At 40.4% G+C, this 17193-nt stretch overlaps 2 protein-coding genes across 2 annotated transcripts; both read left to right on the forward strand.

Annotated features, from left to right (window-relative positions):
• Nucleotides 1-4707: 4707 nt before the first annotated feature.
• On the forward strand, nucleotides 4708-5322 carry LOC149273514 (olfactory receptor 2L3-like). Its single transcript, XM_089506199.1, has one exon. It carries the CDS (start codon nucleotides 4708-4710, stop codon nucleotides 5320-5322), a length of 615 nt encoding a protein of 204 aa, XP_089362325.1.
• An 8819-nt stretch (nucleotides 5323-14141) lies between these two features.
• Nucleotides 14142-14717, forward strand: LOC149273515 (olfactory receptor 5V1-like). The gene has a single exon (XM_089506200.1). The coding sequence runs from the start codon at nucleotides 14142-14144 to the stop codon at nucleotides 14715-14717; it is 576 nt and encodes a 191-aa protein (XP_089362326.1).
• The last annotated feature ends 2476 nt before the right edge of the window (nucleotides 14718-17193 follow it).

Genomic DNA, 17193 nt, shown 5'->3' on the forward strand with positions numbered 1-17193 from the left:
ACAGATTGAATGAGGTGATTATAGATTTGATTCACCAGGATCAATCTGGGTTTATCCGCGGCAGATCCGGAGACGATAACACCCGTAAATTGATAGATCTGATTTCACAAGCTCACTCTCTAACTACACCCTCGGTTTTCTTGGCGCTTGACGCCAAGAAAGCATTTGACAGAGTTAGTTGGAATTTCTTAAGCGCTACGTTGGATGCTGCTGGGATTACCGTTTTTTTTTTTCAGAAAAGCACGATGGCCTTGTATAGCATTCCTAGTGCTAAGGTGTCTGGACCTTCTTTTAACTCTTCGTTTTTTGACATTTCCAATGGCACTTGACAGGGATGCCCGTTAGCTCCTCTATTGTACGCTCAAACTATTGCGCCATTAGCCATACTAATTAGATCGTCCCAAGAAATTAAAGGATTTAAATTTAAGGACTATACCTTCAAAATAACTCTATAGGCTGATGATATTATCCTTACATTGACCGATTCAGAGCTATCTGTCCCCGAGGTATTGTCGGCCGTCCAAGAATACAGTGCATTCTCCAACTACAGACTAAACCTAGCTAAGACACAGGTGATCGCTGCCTACCTCTCGTCTGCACAAAAGACTTTGCTTACAGTTCATTACTATTTAGACTGTTCAAAGGACTGGGTGCATTAGATTAATGTTTAATTTAAATAAATTAATCTCTATTAACTATGAATTGTTGTTGAAGGACTTTGTCTCTCAAATAGTAAGAATGAAATCAGTGGAATTTTCTTGGCTTGGTAGAATTAACTTGATAAAATCTTATTTGATCCCTAAAATTGTATATTTCTGTAGGATCATTCCCCTACGTGTCTCTGGACGTATTTTGGATACATTTTCAAAATTGTTTTTTTTCATTTGTTTGGCAAAATCGGAAATCTAGAATTAACCAGAAAACGATTACAAGAAGCTATAGGCATTTAGGTCTTGGTTTTCCAGATTTAAGAATGTTACGCGAAGTAGTAATGCTCACGCATGTTTTATACTGTGATATTAAACAGGACAAAAACCTAGGTTGGTTTCACTGTGAACGTGTACAGGCGAATGAGCAGGACTTGTTTAATCTTTTTTGGCTTGATCCTTCTGTATTAAAACAACAAAAAAATATGAATCCTATTATACAGGACTCTATAAAAACAAGTTATAAATTTAGCATATTATATGGAGCAAAAACAGACTTCACTGTTTCCGCTCCTTTGAAAGTGTTAAAATACTATATTCAGAATATAGATTTAACAAATTGGACATTGAACAACATTCAAACACTTGGAGTCCAGGGTAGTTCACCCATCCTCTGACCTCGATATGTTTATTAATAAACATAAAAAAAAATCTAATTGCGAGGTTAACATCTTATTTGGATACTGTAAAAGAGCCTATAGTACCTCTTTCTATAGAGAAATGGCAAAATGAATGCGATATCTCCTTTTCTATGGAAAGTTGGTCAGCCACATGGTTAATGTTTAGAAAGGCGGTCCACTCAGTTAACCTCCAAGAGATGTTTTTGAAACTTCTACATCGATGGTATCTAGTTCCCCTCCGATTAAGTAGATTTTCGAACTTAAATTCTAGCTTATGTTGGAAATGTGGCTCTGAGGTGGGATCCCAACTCCATATCTGGTGGTCATGTCCTAAATTAGTGAACATTAAGCTAGAAATAACTAGGTTCCTTTCATATATATTTAAAGTTAACGTTCCTTTACACTCTTCTATTTGGCTTTTTCATTTAGGTTTACCTTCTGCACCTAGTTCACGTAAACTACTGGTAGTTAATGTTCTACTTTCGGTAAAGATCTGCCTTGCTAGATCTTTTCGTTAAGTGGAAGTTCCTACCTGGATCGAGATTACTAACCACATTTTGTTTCAGGCAAATATGGAAAAATATTTTTATTCCTTAAATCAAAATCTACCTAAATACAATGCGATTTGGTCCTTATGGTTTGATTATATTCAAGTTACACACTCCAATGTTGGAATTTAATCCTTTAGCTATTTTCTCATATATAATATGCGTTATCATGATATAGATTTTTTACTCTAACAATACCCCAATGGGATTAGTGTCATAGCGACTTTCTTTAAAAATCGATGTATAAATTTCTTTACGCAATCGTTGCATAATTTTGGGCTTCCCCATGTGTCCGCCCTGTAGGATGTATGACTGTTAGTATGAATGATTTATACATACTTATATTATATTTTCGGCCTAGAAAGAGATATTTCCTTGTATAACTGGCTTATCCATATATTAAGGAGGGTAAAAATATCATTTTTATCCACCCATTTATTCACTTGGTAGAACTGTTTAATACAATGTACAAGGTTTTTAATCATTGTATAACTGTTAACTTTATTACAAAACTCCTTTGGGTCGTTATATATATTGGACATCTTATCTGTATGTATTTATTTTTTATATTTTATATAAGAAATTGTAATAAAATATTTACTAAGAACGCTATTAATCAGGCAAATGATCCCCTAAATTCCACAAATGAATCAGCTGGATTCCTAACAAATGATAAAAATCTAAGCCCATATAGAACATTGAAACATAGAATATGGATCCATCGGAATCATTCGGCCTAAAAGCTCAAGAATTGAAGAACATATTTTATTTGGGATAAACAGCCCCAAATTCATACAAAAACGTAAATTCACTATATATATATATGATTGTCCATTTAATTTCCCTTATTCTGATGGAAATAGACTTTCTCTTTTTTTTCTGCCATATTTTATTTACCGGTATTTAATGAACTGAAATGATTTCATCACCTGGGACCGGAGACTTCAAACGGAATCACATTTTAATTGTATCAAGAGTTTCACAAGCCAGACACGCGGGGCCCATCTACGCAGTCTTTTCTCCCATCGGTTTTCCGAAGAAACCTTTTAAAGCGTCGAGGTTTCTTCCAGTAGAAAATCTTTTTTTGTGTGTGTGCGATGTACAAGCGCTTCTGACTTGTATCGGTGATGAGGAACGTTGACCCTCGAGTATTTATTTGCAGAGAAACGGACTCCTAATTGCTGGAGAAATGTCTACTTTTTAATAATAATAACCGAAGCAAGAAAAAAAAAATATATATATTAAAATATTCCCCAAAAATATATTTATTGCCTGAGCAATTGTCTAATGTAATGGCTTGCTTAGTTAGGGTTATAGATACCCTATGAATCCTTCATCTGTCCCTCCAGGATAGTCTCCAGCCTCAAAAGGCTAATAGATGGATCTTTGTCTTAGATCACAAAAGTAGTCACGACCACCATGATTGTGAAGAACAAATGGAACATTTTATTGTTGTAAAGCATAGCCTTATATATCCACATAATTGAATTAACATTAATAAACAGGTACATGTAGACGATCCAACCTTTAATCCCCTTTGGCTACTGAATATCCTCCTGGCAGTAATCCTGTTGATGGGATTTGTTAACACAATGGAGTTCCAGCTTGAGCCATGTTTGTTATGCAGCCAGGCCAGAGCCATCTCTGTCTACCTTGGGGCCCTGTATGACAGGTCATTCTGTCACATCTAACATGATAGATTCTTGTTTCTGATCTCACTGATCTGATGGAAAAAAACTACAAGAACGGCACTTTTTGGAGAGTTTGTTAATTAAATCTGCAAATAACGGTTTGCTACTTTTTTTGTTGAAAGAAGACTTTTTGACCCATCGCTACTACGCATTGCTCTATAAATGAATACATGTTCCGCTGGGTCACTGCGCAGATTATTGTAAAGACTACATTTTCTTTATAATACGTATCAGGTATGTCAGAGTATTGTGTATACTGGGCACTGTGCATTCCTTAAATCCATCTAAATAACTATAAAGCATAGAACCTGCCGGCAGATCGGCCCCATTCGGCCCCTGTCTAGTCTGCCCGTATCTCCTGCTGTAACGACTCTAACCTTAATCAGTTGTTGGTCTCGTCTTAGGATTCAGGAGCCATATGCCTAGCCCATGCATGTTTAATTGCCCTTACTTTATTAGGCACTACCATTTGTGCTGGGAGGATGTTCTAATTTGTAGATCATTGCTCTGCAAATACAGTAAATACAGGTGAACTATTTGTTGCCCCTAAATCGGTAAAGGCGGGTGAGCCGGCAACGCGAAGGGCAGATTTAGACAGCGTTGCCATTCAAACCTAGTCTGTCCTCACAGCTGGGATCCTCATGCTCAACAGAATGAGTGCAGCAAGAAGCCCATCATCTGCCTGCGTAGTCCTAAAAGGGCAGGCGTGCTTTATCTTATTAGAATTAGCTTTTATTTATAAAATATTACATGCTTTCTATTTATGTCTAGAGACTGTTCGGTGATCCTTATGGGTGACACAAACCAAACCGTCGTGAATGGATTCATCCTTCTTGGTCTCTCTGATGTTCCGTTCCTACAAGTTATGTTCTTCTTGATGTTGTTGGCTATGTACATAACCACCCTGTCGGGAAACCTGTTAATTATATTAGCGGTGAGACTGAATACTCAGCTCCAGACCCCGATGTACTTCTTCCTCAGCACTCTCGCCTTCATTGACCTCTCCTTATCCTCTTCCATAGTGCCTCAAATCATGGTAAACACAATAGCCCCCGGTAGAATTATTACTGTGTTGGCGTGTGCGTCCCAAATGTTCATCTCTCTAGTTCTGGGGGAAACTGAGTGTTTGATGCTGGCCGTCATGGCCTTCGACCGATACGCAGCCATCTGTAAACCTTTACACTACAATATTATCATGAACAAGAGACTCTGCCTTCTTCTGACTGCAGGGTCCTGGGCTGTCTGTGTTATAAATTCCGCCTTCCAGGTGACTCTCACTTTTAAGCTGCCTTTTTGTAGGTCCCACCACATCAACAACTTCTTCTGTGAGCTGCCACCTTTCATCCGCATGTCTTGCAAGGACGCTTGGTTAAACGAGGTTACGTTGTATACCTCGGTTGTAGTCATTAGTATTTTTTCCTTGTTTCTAATCCTAATGTCATATGTTCGTATCCTCCTCGCCTTATTAAAGATCAGGTCCACCGAAGGAAGACGGAAAGCCTTCTTCACCTGTTCCTCGCACCTGACTGTGCTCTCGCTATTCTTCGTCACTACTACGTTCACCTATTTACGCCCCAGGTCCATGCACTTTCCTGAGACGGACAAGGTCCTCTCCATTCTGTATATGACAGTGACTCCGATGTTCAATCCCATTATCTATAGCGTTAGAAACACAGATGTTGTAGGCACCATAAAAATAATGTTCACCAAGAAAGATTGTTACGTAAAAATGGCTAAATTAAAGACTTGTGGCTAAAAATGTAAGTTAGATGGCTGTAGCATATGTATCGTCATTTATATGACTCTACTAATGTCACGAACCGGGTGAACAGGTCTGATAGGAGCCCAGGTGCAGGGGGTACGAGGGGCTTCATCTGTACCCCACGATGCATGATGGCTTGGGGTTGTTCCAGACAGGCGCAGGAAATAAATCACAGACAGAATATGCAGATAAGATCTCTATTGCAGATGATGGTAAAACAATGTATAAAAATGGTAAGTAACTTGGATGGAAGCCCGCTGGTGGGGCGCACGGATAGTAGCCCTCTGGATGGGGCGCACCCGGCAGAAAGCCCTCTGGATGGGGCACACACGACAGGAAGCCCTCTGGATGGGGCACACACGACAGGAAGCCCTCTGGATGGGGCACACACGACAGGAAGCCCTCTGGATGGGGCACACACACGACAGGAAGCCCTCTGGATGGGGCACACACGACAGGAAGCCTCTGGATGGAGCACACACGACAGGAAGCCCTCTGGATGGGGCACGCAAGACAGGAAGCCCTCTGGATGGGGCATACACGACAGGTAAGCCCAGTTGCAGGGCACACTGCAGATAGCCCACTTGTAGGGCACTCAGCTTTGGAGTCCACTTGTGGGGTCCTGGCCATAACTCACGAACAGATCAGAAACCAAAACAGGAACAGATCAGGAACCAAAACAGGCAGACCTATAACATTAATATCAAGGCCCAGACTGAAGGGCTGGGCAGGTTTATAAAGTCTGGCTTGATCAGGTAATAAGGAGCAGCTGGACATGATAATCACTCTGAGGGATCTTTTTTTTGTGTGTGTGCGATGTACAAGCGCTTCTGACTTGTATCGGTGATGAGGAACGTTGACCCTTGAGTATTTATTTGCAGAGAAACGGACTACTAAAAAACTACAAGAACGGCACTTTTTGGAGAGTTTGTTAATTAAATCTGCAAATAACGGTTTGCTACTTTTTTTGTTGAAAGAAGACTTTTTGACCCATCGCTACTACGCATTGCTCTATAAATGAATACATGTTCCGCTGGGTCACTGCGCAGATTATTATAAAGACTACATTTTCTTTATAATACGTATCAGGTATGTCAGAGTATTGTGTATACTGGGCACTGTGCATTCCTTAAATCCATCTAAATACCTATAAAGCATAGAACCTGCCGGCAGATCAGCCCCATTTGGCCCCTGTCTAGTCTGCCCATTTCTCCTGCTGTAACGACTCTAACCTTAATCAGTTGTTGGTCTCGTCTTAGGAGCCATATGCCTAGCCCATGCATGTTTAATTGCCCTTACTTTATTAGCCACTACCATTTGTGCTGGGAGGATGTTCTAATTTGTAGATCATTGCTCTGCAAATACAGTAAATACAGGTGAACTATTTGTTGCCCCTAAATCGGTAAAGGCGGGTGAGCCGGCAACGCGAAGGGCAGATTTAGACAGCGTTGCCATTCAAACCTAGTCTGTCCTCACAGCTGAGATCCTCATGCTCAACAGAATGAGTGCAGCAAGAAGCCCTTCATCTGTCTGCGTAGTCCTAAAAGGGCAGGCGTGCTTTATCTTATTAGAATTATCTAATATCTAAGGATGTTAAAGGTACCATAAAAAGATTATTGGAATGGGCATCTCTTAAAAAAGTTTCCAACCTGAGATTTGTAGCTAATAAATTCAGCTAGATGACTGTGACAGAATGACCTGTCATACAGAGGCCCAAGGTACTCAGAGATGACTCCAGCCTAGCTGCCAAACAGACAGGAACTCCATTGTTAAACTAATCCCATTAACAGGATGGCTAGGGGGATATTCAGTAGCTAAAGGGGATTAAAGGTTGGGCTGAATACATGTATCTGTTAATTTATGTTAATTAAGTTATGTGGCTATACTCCTGCTGTACTCAGTTCAAGGTAGTTGTGTCTACTTATTGGGTACACATAGCAGGGTTCCAAGGTGCGCATGCTGGCTGGTGCTGGAAGTGATTCCGGGGACAAGAGGAGGATACATGTGGGTGATCTCTGGGAGTTACTACAGCTCTCTTGGGGAACCCGTTACAATGACCATTGCATGTTTATCTTAAATCATATTCCTCCACTAATGCACCAAACACTTGAAAACAGTTGAAATCCTACGATTGCAAATAATGGAGTTATTTGTGAAGTTTATTATGGAGCCAACCCATACACTCCCCAAGGATCTAACTCAAGAAGGTTCACTTTCTTATGTTCCATGTCCTCTTCCCTGAGCACCAGGCCATGATCTCATAGATGGATGTGTGATGCAGAAGAAGTGATACAATGGAGGTCTCTCATGGCTACTTTGGGTGGTCTTCATATGGGCCAATTTATCACAAATTATTGTGTCTAATAAACTACCTGCCCACAAGTTCTCTCCCATGACTTTTGGGGCTTTAATGATCACCATTGTGTATTTTGATGTATTTTCCCTTTTTTCTGTCAGTTTTGATTGTCAGCCTCTGCATTTGAAATTATTGTGAATATTTCAATGTCTTTGTTTTGCTTAGGTGTTTTTACATATTTTCCTTTGAATTCTATGGAAAGCTCAATTTGTAAAGAGTTACAGTTTTCTACACATTAATGTCTATTTTTTAGCTGAATAACATTCCGATTCAACTACACTGAAACGCTAAGAAAATAATTGATAAGATCAGATGGGGAGGTAAATATTTTCCTAGGGTTTTTGATTCATCTTTAGAAGACAAAAAAAAAGAGGCGTGGCTACAGCCTTTTCATGCAGAGTAAAAGTATTGATCAGGACTTTAATGTCCCGACCCAGATCAAGGACCGACCGTCAAACGACGAGAAATACACTTTGGTAAATGTATACTGTCCCAACACAGAACCGATTGGTGCTCTCTCCAAATTATTAGACAAAGTTAAGTAGGTTAAACAGTTCCTTCTTTTGATCGCTGGTGATTTTAATTGTATCCAAGACTTGGAATTAGACAAAAAAGTGGCCCCACATAAGGCTCTCCAAAAGAATTTAATAAGAAATGTCAAGAGTTTTCAGAAATATAATTCAAAGAGCAAATCTCTACGATATTTGGAGAGTTATACACCCTGCAGAAAAAGATTATTCCCACTTCTCTAAAATTCACCAAACCTATTCGAGAAAAGACCGGATCTTTGGAGAACAGTCCCTGATACCGTTAACTAAACACATTTCTATCAAAGATAATATATGGTCTGACCATAGCTTGCTAATTTTAGAATTGAAAGAAAAGATAGTCAGACCTAGTAAATTCTCTTGGCGCTTAGATGATTTTCTACTCTAGTCTAAGGATAATAAAGAATACATCTCTAAGATGACAAAATTCTTCTTTTTAGAAAACAAGACAGGAGACAACTCTGTCTAATAGATGGAATGCCTATAAAGCAGTCATGAGAGGCCATTTTATTAAGATAAGAAAAATAAATAAGGCTAATCAGGGTAAAACCAGATCTGACATATATTTCTCTTTATAAATTTTCCTCTTTAAAAAGCAAATCCGGCAATCGAGTACACCAATCAAATAGGAGATATTCGTAAATCTATCAACCAAATTGAATTGGAGAAAATCTTAAAAAATATGGAAAAAATGAGAATTCGCTTCTATCATAAAAATAATAGATCAGATAAATTAATGACAAACCAACTTAAAAGAAATCGGGCCAACAATAGAATAGATAAGATAGTAAGCGAAATAACGTCTATAGATCCCCGGATGAGATCGCAGAAGCTTTCCGAGATTACTAAAAGAAACTATATTCCATATTGAGTCCACTGCGATTGCACTGTCGCTGCATCAACTTTTATGGCTACCACGCCATCATTCCCGAGCTCTAGCCCGCGGCCACCCATTTGTGACAGCTACGCTACACGTTTTACACTCTTTACACTTGACGCATGCTTTAACGACATACCCTTCACCCTTGCTGCCGATCGGGAACAATCCTGACTTTCCTAGGATGCGGGCCCCTTTCTTTCAACTGCACTGACGGATAAAGCCCAGATCTCTATGTTTTTGGTTGACGGCAAGTTGTGACCCCTGACGGACATTGTGGTTGACAGACTACCTACCGCTTTAGACAAATTTCATTACCTTCAACTGACGAGTTATCTTGCTATGATTCCTCGGAGGTGGACTCTGACTAGGGAACTTACTTGCTTTGGTCTTCCCTACCTGCTCATGGCATCTCGTTGTTGTATCAGCTCCTATTACAATCTATGTCCGCCGTCCCACTGGGTTTTTGGGACTATTGGGAACAGGCTTTGCAGATTTCTTACTCACAAATGCTCGCGTAGCACGAAGTTGCAGGAGACTTCATATAAACTTCTTACTCGCTGGTACCGGACCCCTGAAGCGATTCATGGCGCCTTTCCGGACGTGCCCGATACCTGTTGGAGATGCATGGCGGGGGTGGGTACGCTGCTGCATATTTGGTGGGAGTGTCCGAGAATAGTTCCCTTCTGGCGACAGATTCACGCACTCCTGCCGAGATTCACGGACTGCTCCATACCGTTTTCCCCTGCGACCTTCCTTCTACATAACACCACCAGTTCGATCTCCAGTTATAGGAAGTCGGTAGTGCCTCATCTTTTTACAGCTGCAAATGCCTTAATACCCCTTCATTGGAAGGTACTCCTTCCTTCAAGGAATGGATTGTGAAAGTGGAAAGCATTAGAACATTGGAGGAACTAACTATGTCCTCTGATGATCAAACTGAGAAATATAGCAGAATGTAGTATTATTGGATGGAGTATGTTGGAAGCCCTGATGCTCGGTCCATACTAGGGATCTAGGTGTGGGCATGGCGCTTGGGGTGCTGTTGGAGAGGCTTTTCCTACCCCCCGCACCTTCAACCCCTTTTTTTTTTTTTTTTTCTTCTCTCTCTACCTTCCCTACCGCTACTCCATACTATCCTGTTTCCCTGTTCCTTTCCCCTTCCTGTAGCCCCTTGTCTTGTCTTTTTTGTTTCTCGTTTGTGCTGTCCTTTATGCTGGTCAGATCATTCCATACTACTGCCAGTTCCGGGTTGTACTTTGATTACAGATGCAGGCACGCACTGCTGTAGTTTTGTACGTGTGCTTTTAGTACTTCCTGTGATCTCTTATGTGACTGTATTACATTCTGCCAGTCCCGCTGCGTCGGGACTTACGTCTCCCTTCCCCTTCCCTCTTATGGTGTGTTGTACTTCCCCTCTGCCCTCTCCCCATTTCCTGTTATACCTGTAAAAAATTTATAAAAATATATTTACAAAAAAAAAAAGAAACTATATTCCTTACCTAAGAAAATATAATAGAATATCTATGTGAAACTGATATTCCAACTCTCTCTGAGAAACAGAGGTACAATTTAAACAGACCTATAGAGAAAATAGAATAAATCAAAGCTATATACAATTTAATAAAATATAAAACTCCGGGGCCCGATGGGTTTACAAATTTTTTTTATAAAGTTTTCAAATCCGATATCACAGATTATCTTCTAGACACCTTCGGAGAGATTGCTCCTGTCCCAACGAGATGCTACAAGCTAATATCATACCTATATTGAAACAAGCCAAATCTCCGGAACAAGTCACAAATTATAGACCAATCTCGTTGATGAATGGGGATGTGAAACTATATTCATCTATTCTGGCAGAAAGATTGAAAAAGGCTCTCAATGAAATTATTCATATAGACCAGATTGGCTTTGTCCCAGGAAGAGATTGTAGTAATAACATCAAACGCGTAATAGATACATTAGATTATGCAGAAATAAATAATCTCCCCCTGGTGACTTTGTCACTTGACGCAGAAAAGGCGTTCGATAGAGATGGTTGGAATTATATGAGTAGGGTACTGATTTCATTTGGAATAACAGATTGGATCCACGACGCAATTATGGCGTTATACACTGCTCCAACTGCCAGAGTAGCTGGAACTAATAAATGCTCGAATTGGTTCAATCTTCAAAATGGAACCAGGCAGGGATGCCCTCTTTCTCCTATCCTATACATTTTATCTTTGGAGCCATTCGCTATCAATATCAGAAATAACAAAAATATTAAGGGGCTTTATTTGAGAAATGGGGACTTAAAAGTTGCTCTATATGCAGATGACATTATAGTCACCTTGACAAATCCGCTGGTTTCCATGAAAGCTTTTATGCAATAAGTTAATAGATAAAGCTATGTCTCCAATTATAAATTAAATTTGAACAAGACTGTTGCTCATTACATTAATATTGATAAACAGAAAGCAGAAAAAATTCGACAACATTTTCACAGAATCAGTCACAGAAGCTAGAGTAGAATATACATACCTCGGTATTAAAATTCCCAGACAAATTAACACAATTATGGAGATTAATTTCTTACACTTGCTAAAACAAACTAACAAACATCTCAAAGAGTGGAAACACCTTGAATTCACATGGTGGCGCCGTATCAACATTATTAAATCTTATATTTTACCTAAATGGATATATCTTTTTCGAATGATAAAATCACAGGAAATAAATCACAGACAGAATATGCAGATAAGATCTGTATTGCAGATGATGGTAAAACAATGTATACAAATGGTAAGTCTCTTGAATGGAAGCCCGCTGGTGGAGCGTACGGATAGTAGCCCTCTGGATGGGGCGCACATGGCAGGAAGCCCTCTGGATGGGGCACACACAACAGGAAGCCCTCTGGATGGGGCACACACGACAGGAAGCCCTCTGGATGGGGCACACACGACAGGAAGCCCTCTGGATGGGGCACACATGGCAGATAGCCCACTTGCAGGGCACTCAGCTTTGGAGTCCACTTGTGGGGCGCTGGCCGTAACTCAGGAACAGATCAGGAACCAAAACAGGCAGTCCTATAACGTTAATGTCAAGGCCCAGACTTAAGGGCTGGGCAGTTTTATAAAGTCTGGCTTGATCAGGTAATAAGGAGCAGCTGGACATGATAATCACTCTGAGTGGTTCAGAGTGACAAGGGTGGCCACTAGTGGATGCTGACGGAAATGAGCAGCACAAGGTTGTGTGTATTCCAGGCTGCGAAGGGTGGAATGTTACAACTAACTGGGAAATATCTGCAATATGGCGGCCACCATAATGACCTTATTTCTTTCTGTAGGCAAAAAACTCATTGTTTCTACTGATCTATAGACACAGACTATATAAATCAGGATTTAGGCTTAAAAATACATTAAATGCTTATTAAACGTATCTGCTGGGATAAGACATGAGATATAGAAGCCTAATTAAAGGTCCCACATTGCGTACCGCCATCTTAAATATTTTTTTTGCTAAATAACTTTATTTAAACAAAGACTTATTTTTTATCGCAGTCAATGGTTACGATCCTTATTCATTTACTGAAATGGAAATATTTTATCCCCTGAGACTACAGACATGAAGTGTATTAACTCAATAGGCAATAAATATATATAAAAATAACGAAACATTAAATAAACAAATAGGAATTAAAATCCCCAAAGTATCTTGGATTTTAATTGCATTGAGATTTTCACGATCTACAGGTTGGCACGGGATGGAAGTTTTTGCAGTTCTTTCCCATCGGTCTTCCAATGAACCCTTTAAAAGATCGAGGTTTCTTCCTGTAAAAATTATTTTTTTGTGTGCCATGTAATGAGGAACGCTGGACCCTCAAGTATTTGTTTGAAGAGAATAGACTCATAATCATTGGAGGAAGATCTTATTTTTAGCATAAAGAATTAAAGAAAGTACAAAAAATCATACTGAAAAATATTCTCCAAAAATATAAATTTACAGATTATTCCTCTACTGGTAAAAATATTTTTGATCTCACTGACTGGATGGAAAAATTACAAGAACAGCACTTTTTGGAAATTTATTTGTCAAGTCGACAAGTAATGTTTTTCTGCCTCTTTGACCCATAGCTACTACGCATTGGTCTATAAACGTACCCCCGGCTCGCTGCACACATATGTATTATAAAGGAAATTTTGTCTTTATAATATATTATCAGGTACGTGATAGGATTGTGTATACCGGGCACTATGCATGCCTTGACCTGATCTATGTATTTGGGATGTGCGTGTTTTTGCAAAGTAAGTAAAAACAAGGTTTTCGGGGTAAACTGAATGTTATTGCACAGTAAAATATAACTGCTTGGTGCCCGTACATCGGAAGTGGATGAGCCGGCTCCATAAGTGACACAATTTGATGGCACTGCAAGTCAACCTAATCTGGACTGCCAGAAACACAGGGTCTGTATAGTCCGAGAAACAAGAGCAGCCTTGTCTTTTACAAATGAGCTTGATACTTGGAGGCATCCTTCTCTCCCTTCACTTGTGCTTTGGTGAAAGGGATTATGTCTTGGGACGGACTCGCGTAGATATGGTGAGGGCAGTAGATGTCTCAGCACCAACTACATGAATGGTAATGCGTTAATAGAATATCATATTGGCTCTATATGTTTAGAATAGGTTCGGTGATCCTTATGGATGACACAAACCAAACCATCGTGAATGGATTCATCCTTCTTGGTCTCTCTGATGTCCCGTACCTACAAGCTATATTCTTCTTGCTGTTCTTGGCTATGTACATAACGACCCTGTCGGGAAACCTGTTAATTATATTGGCGGTGAGACTGAATACTAAGCTCCAGACCCCGATGTACTTCTTCCTCAGCACTCTCGCCTTCATTGACATCTGCTTCTCTTCCTCCATAGTTCCTCAAATCATGGTAAACACAATAACCCCCGGCAGGATTATTACCGTGTTGGCTTGTGCGGCCCAAATGTTCATATCTTTGGTTTTTGGAACTACTGAGTGTTTAATGCTGGCCGCCATGGCCTTCGATCGATACGCAGCCATCTGTAAACCTTTACACTACAATATTATCATGAGCAAGAGATTGTGTATTATACTGAATACAGGGTCCTGGGCTATCTGTATTATTAATTCCACCATCCATGTGGCTCTCACTTTTCAGCTGCCTTTTTGTAGGTCCCACCGCGTCAACCATTTCTTCTGTGAGGTGCCGCCATTCATCCGCATGTCTTGCAAGGACACTTGGTTAAACGAGGTTGGTATGTATACCTCGGCTGTATCCATTGGGACGTGCTCCTTCTCTTTTATTCTAATGTCATATGTTCGTATCATCTTTACTTTAGTAAACATCAGTTCTACCCAAGGAAGATGGAAAGCCTTCTCCACCTGTACTTCGCACCTGACTGTGCTCTCTCTATACTATGTCACCACTATGTTCATGTATTTGCACCCCAGGTCAATGCACTTTCCTGAGACAGACAAGGTTGTATCCATTCTGTACACGACAGTGTCTCCGATGCTCAATCCCATTATCTATAGCGTTAGAAACACAGCTGTTATAAACACTGTAAGAAGAATGTTTACCAAAAATTGATATCTATAGCATATTTTCTTTGTTTATATGGCTCTACTGATGTGAAACATCCTTTATATTATCTGGAACCATCAAGCTCTTGCCTTTGTTTCTATAGATGACCTAAGTGACACATTGGACGATATTAATCAGGACCGAGTTGGAGCTGTAATAGGACATTTACTCCATCGGTTGAGTGTTTAATTTCTCCAGATCCAACACCGTGCTCTACAATAACTCAATTTTTTTCCATTAATGGGCTAAACCAGTCCATAGTCCATGCTGGATTTTATGGTCCTATAGGGCCTACACATTTCCCTAAACACATGATCTAGTTTTTTTTCATGTTAAATTTTAACGCAAAGTGCATAACCACAAAAGAAAAACCATGTTTCGGTCAAAAATAGCTACTAACATTTTGGACTAGCCAGCATCTCATTAGCAGTGTCCGAGTTTGACTTGGTTTACAAAGCTTTTGGAAGAAATTAAATAACTAAACTTCATTTTAGAAGACAAGACAGCAAATGTCAAAGTGGAAATGTCTGCCAGTTAATGAAGTGCTTGATTTAGAAACTTTTCAGCTTCCTTATTGTAGGTTCCACTTCTTCTGTTGGCTGGCTTCTTTCTTCTGAGTTTCTTTGTATCATCTTCACCATATTAAAAATCCATCCTGCCGAAGGAAGATGGAATGCCTTCTCCACCTGCAATTCCCACTTCACCGTGGTCCTTCTCTACTATGGCACCATTATGTCGTTGTCCTGTGCTCTGTCCTGTGGACTACAAGGAACTGTCTCTGCAACAACAACTCCTGGAGAACTGACACCTGTATCATCTAGTGGTTCACCAACATCTGGCATCACAGGAGACCCAATACGACTGGGACCCGCAGCAGGCACAATCTCGTTACTTCGTTCCCGGATCTGATCTACGTGCCTTCGTAATATTCTACCATCAGCAGTCTGTACTTTGTATGACAAAAGTCCTGTGGCCACAAGTACTTGTGCAGGTATCCATCTAGACCCAGAAGCATAGTTCCTCACATAAACAGCACTCTCAGGTACAAATACTCTCACAGTAGAAACATTATAGCGCTCATTGAATTGCAATTCTTGCTTCTCTTGCAACTCAGACGTCAAATCAGGATGTAAACGATCCAGACAAGTTTTTAGACGGCGGTCCATGACGAGCTCTGCTGGACTCCTACCGGTGCTTGAGCATGGTGTCACGTGTTAGTGTAGAAGGAAATTTGCAAGCCTACGATTCCAGTCTCCCTCAATAATTCTCTTGAGTGAGTTATTTGTGGTCTGAACCATACGCGCAGCTTAACCATTTGAGGATGGATGAAATGGTGCAATTGTGACATGTCGAACAAGATTACTTTCCATAAAGATTTTGAATTCTGATGAGGTAAATTGTGTGCCATTATCAGGCACAATTGTATCCGGCAACCCATGTGTAGCAAACAGACTCATTAGAATCTTTATGACAGTGACCGAGGTAGCAGATGTAACTGGAACAACTTCTAACCATTTTGAAAAGGAGTCAACAACTAAAACAAACATTTGTCCATGAAAAGGGCCAGCAAAATCTATATGTAAACGGGACCAAGGTGACCTAGTCACTTCCCATGGGTGTACCGGGGCTTTAGGTGGAGCATGACATGTGGATTGACATGGTGCACAGTTCTTTACCCACTTCTCAATAACTTCATCCATTTTAGGCCACCAAACATAACTTCTGGCTAAAGCTTTCATGCGAACTATTCCAGGATGTCCCTCATGGAGGGCATGTAAAACTTTAGCTTGTCCTGCATTTGGAATTACCACTCTGTTCCCCCATAAAAGACAACCTTTATAGGCAGATAGTTCATGTTGGCGCACTACAAATGGCTTGAACTTGTCTTCAACTTTTGCTTTTGGCCACCCCCTCCAAACCCAGTTGAGCACACGGGAGAGCAATGGATCATTGGCTGAACTCACAATCATAAGCATTCAACATCAGGGACCACCTGAGCATGCGTGGGGAAATAATTTCAGGAGTGGGAGTATTGCTGGTGAACAGACCCAGTAAAGGTTTATGATCTGTTACAATAGTAAACCTCCGCCCATACAAATAGTCATGAAACTTTTTTACCCCGGACACAATAGCTAACGCCTCCTTGTCAATTTGGGCATAATTCCTCTCTATTGTAGATAAGGTCCGTGAATAAAATGCAATAGGAGCCTCAACACCATTTCTCAAAGTGTGACTCAAAACAGCTCCAATGCCGTAAGGAGACGCATCACAGGTAAGGTTGAGCGGTTTCTCTAAATCATAGTGTACAAGGACACTGTCAGAAGACAACAGCTTCTTTGCAGCATTGAACGCTTTAGTACGAACGTCAGTCCACCTCCATGGAGCGTTTTTATCCAGTAGACAATGCAGAGGTTCAGCAACAGTGGCTTTATCAGGCAGGAAAGAATGGTAAAAATTAAGCAACTCTAGGAATGCTTGCAGT

The sequence above is a fragment of the Sceloporus occidentalis genome, unplaced genomic scaffold, assembly GCF_023333645.1.
Source record: "Sceloporus occidentalis isolate IW3139 unplaced genomic scaffold, rSceOcc1.0.p SCAF_370, whole genome shotgun sequence".
Lineage (NCBI taxonomy): Eukaryota > Metazoa > Chordata > Lepidosauria > Squamata > Phrynosomatidae > Sceloporus > Sceloporus occidentalis.

What these genes read in the sequence shown, in the direction of transcription:
- LOC149273515 (XM_089506200.1), top strand. Translation starts at nt 14,142, where the DNA reads ATGGCCTTCGATCGATACGCAGCCATCTGTAAACCTTTACACTACAAT.
- LOC149273514 (XM_089506199.1), top strand. Translation starts at nt 4,708, where the DNA reads ATGGCCTTCGACCGATACGCAGCCATCTGTAAACCTTTACACTACAAT.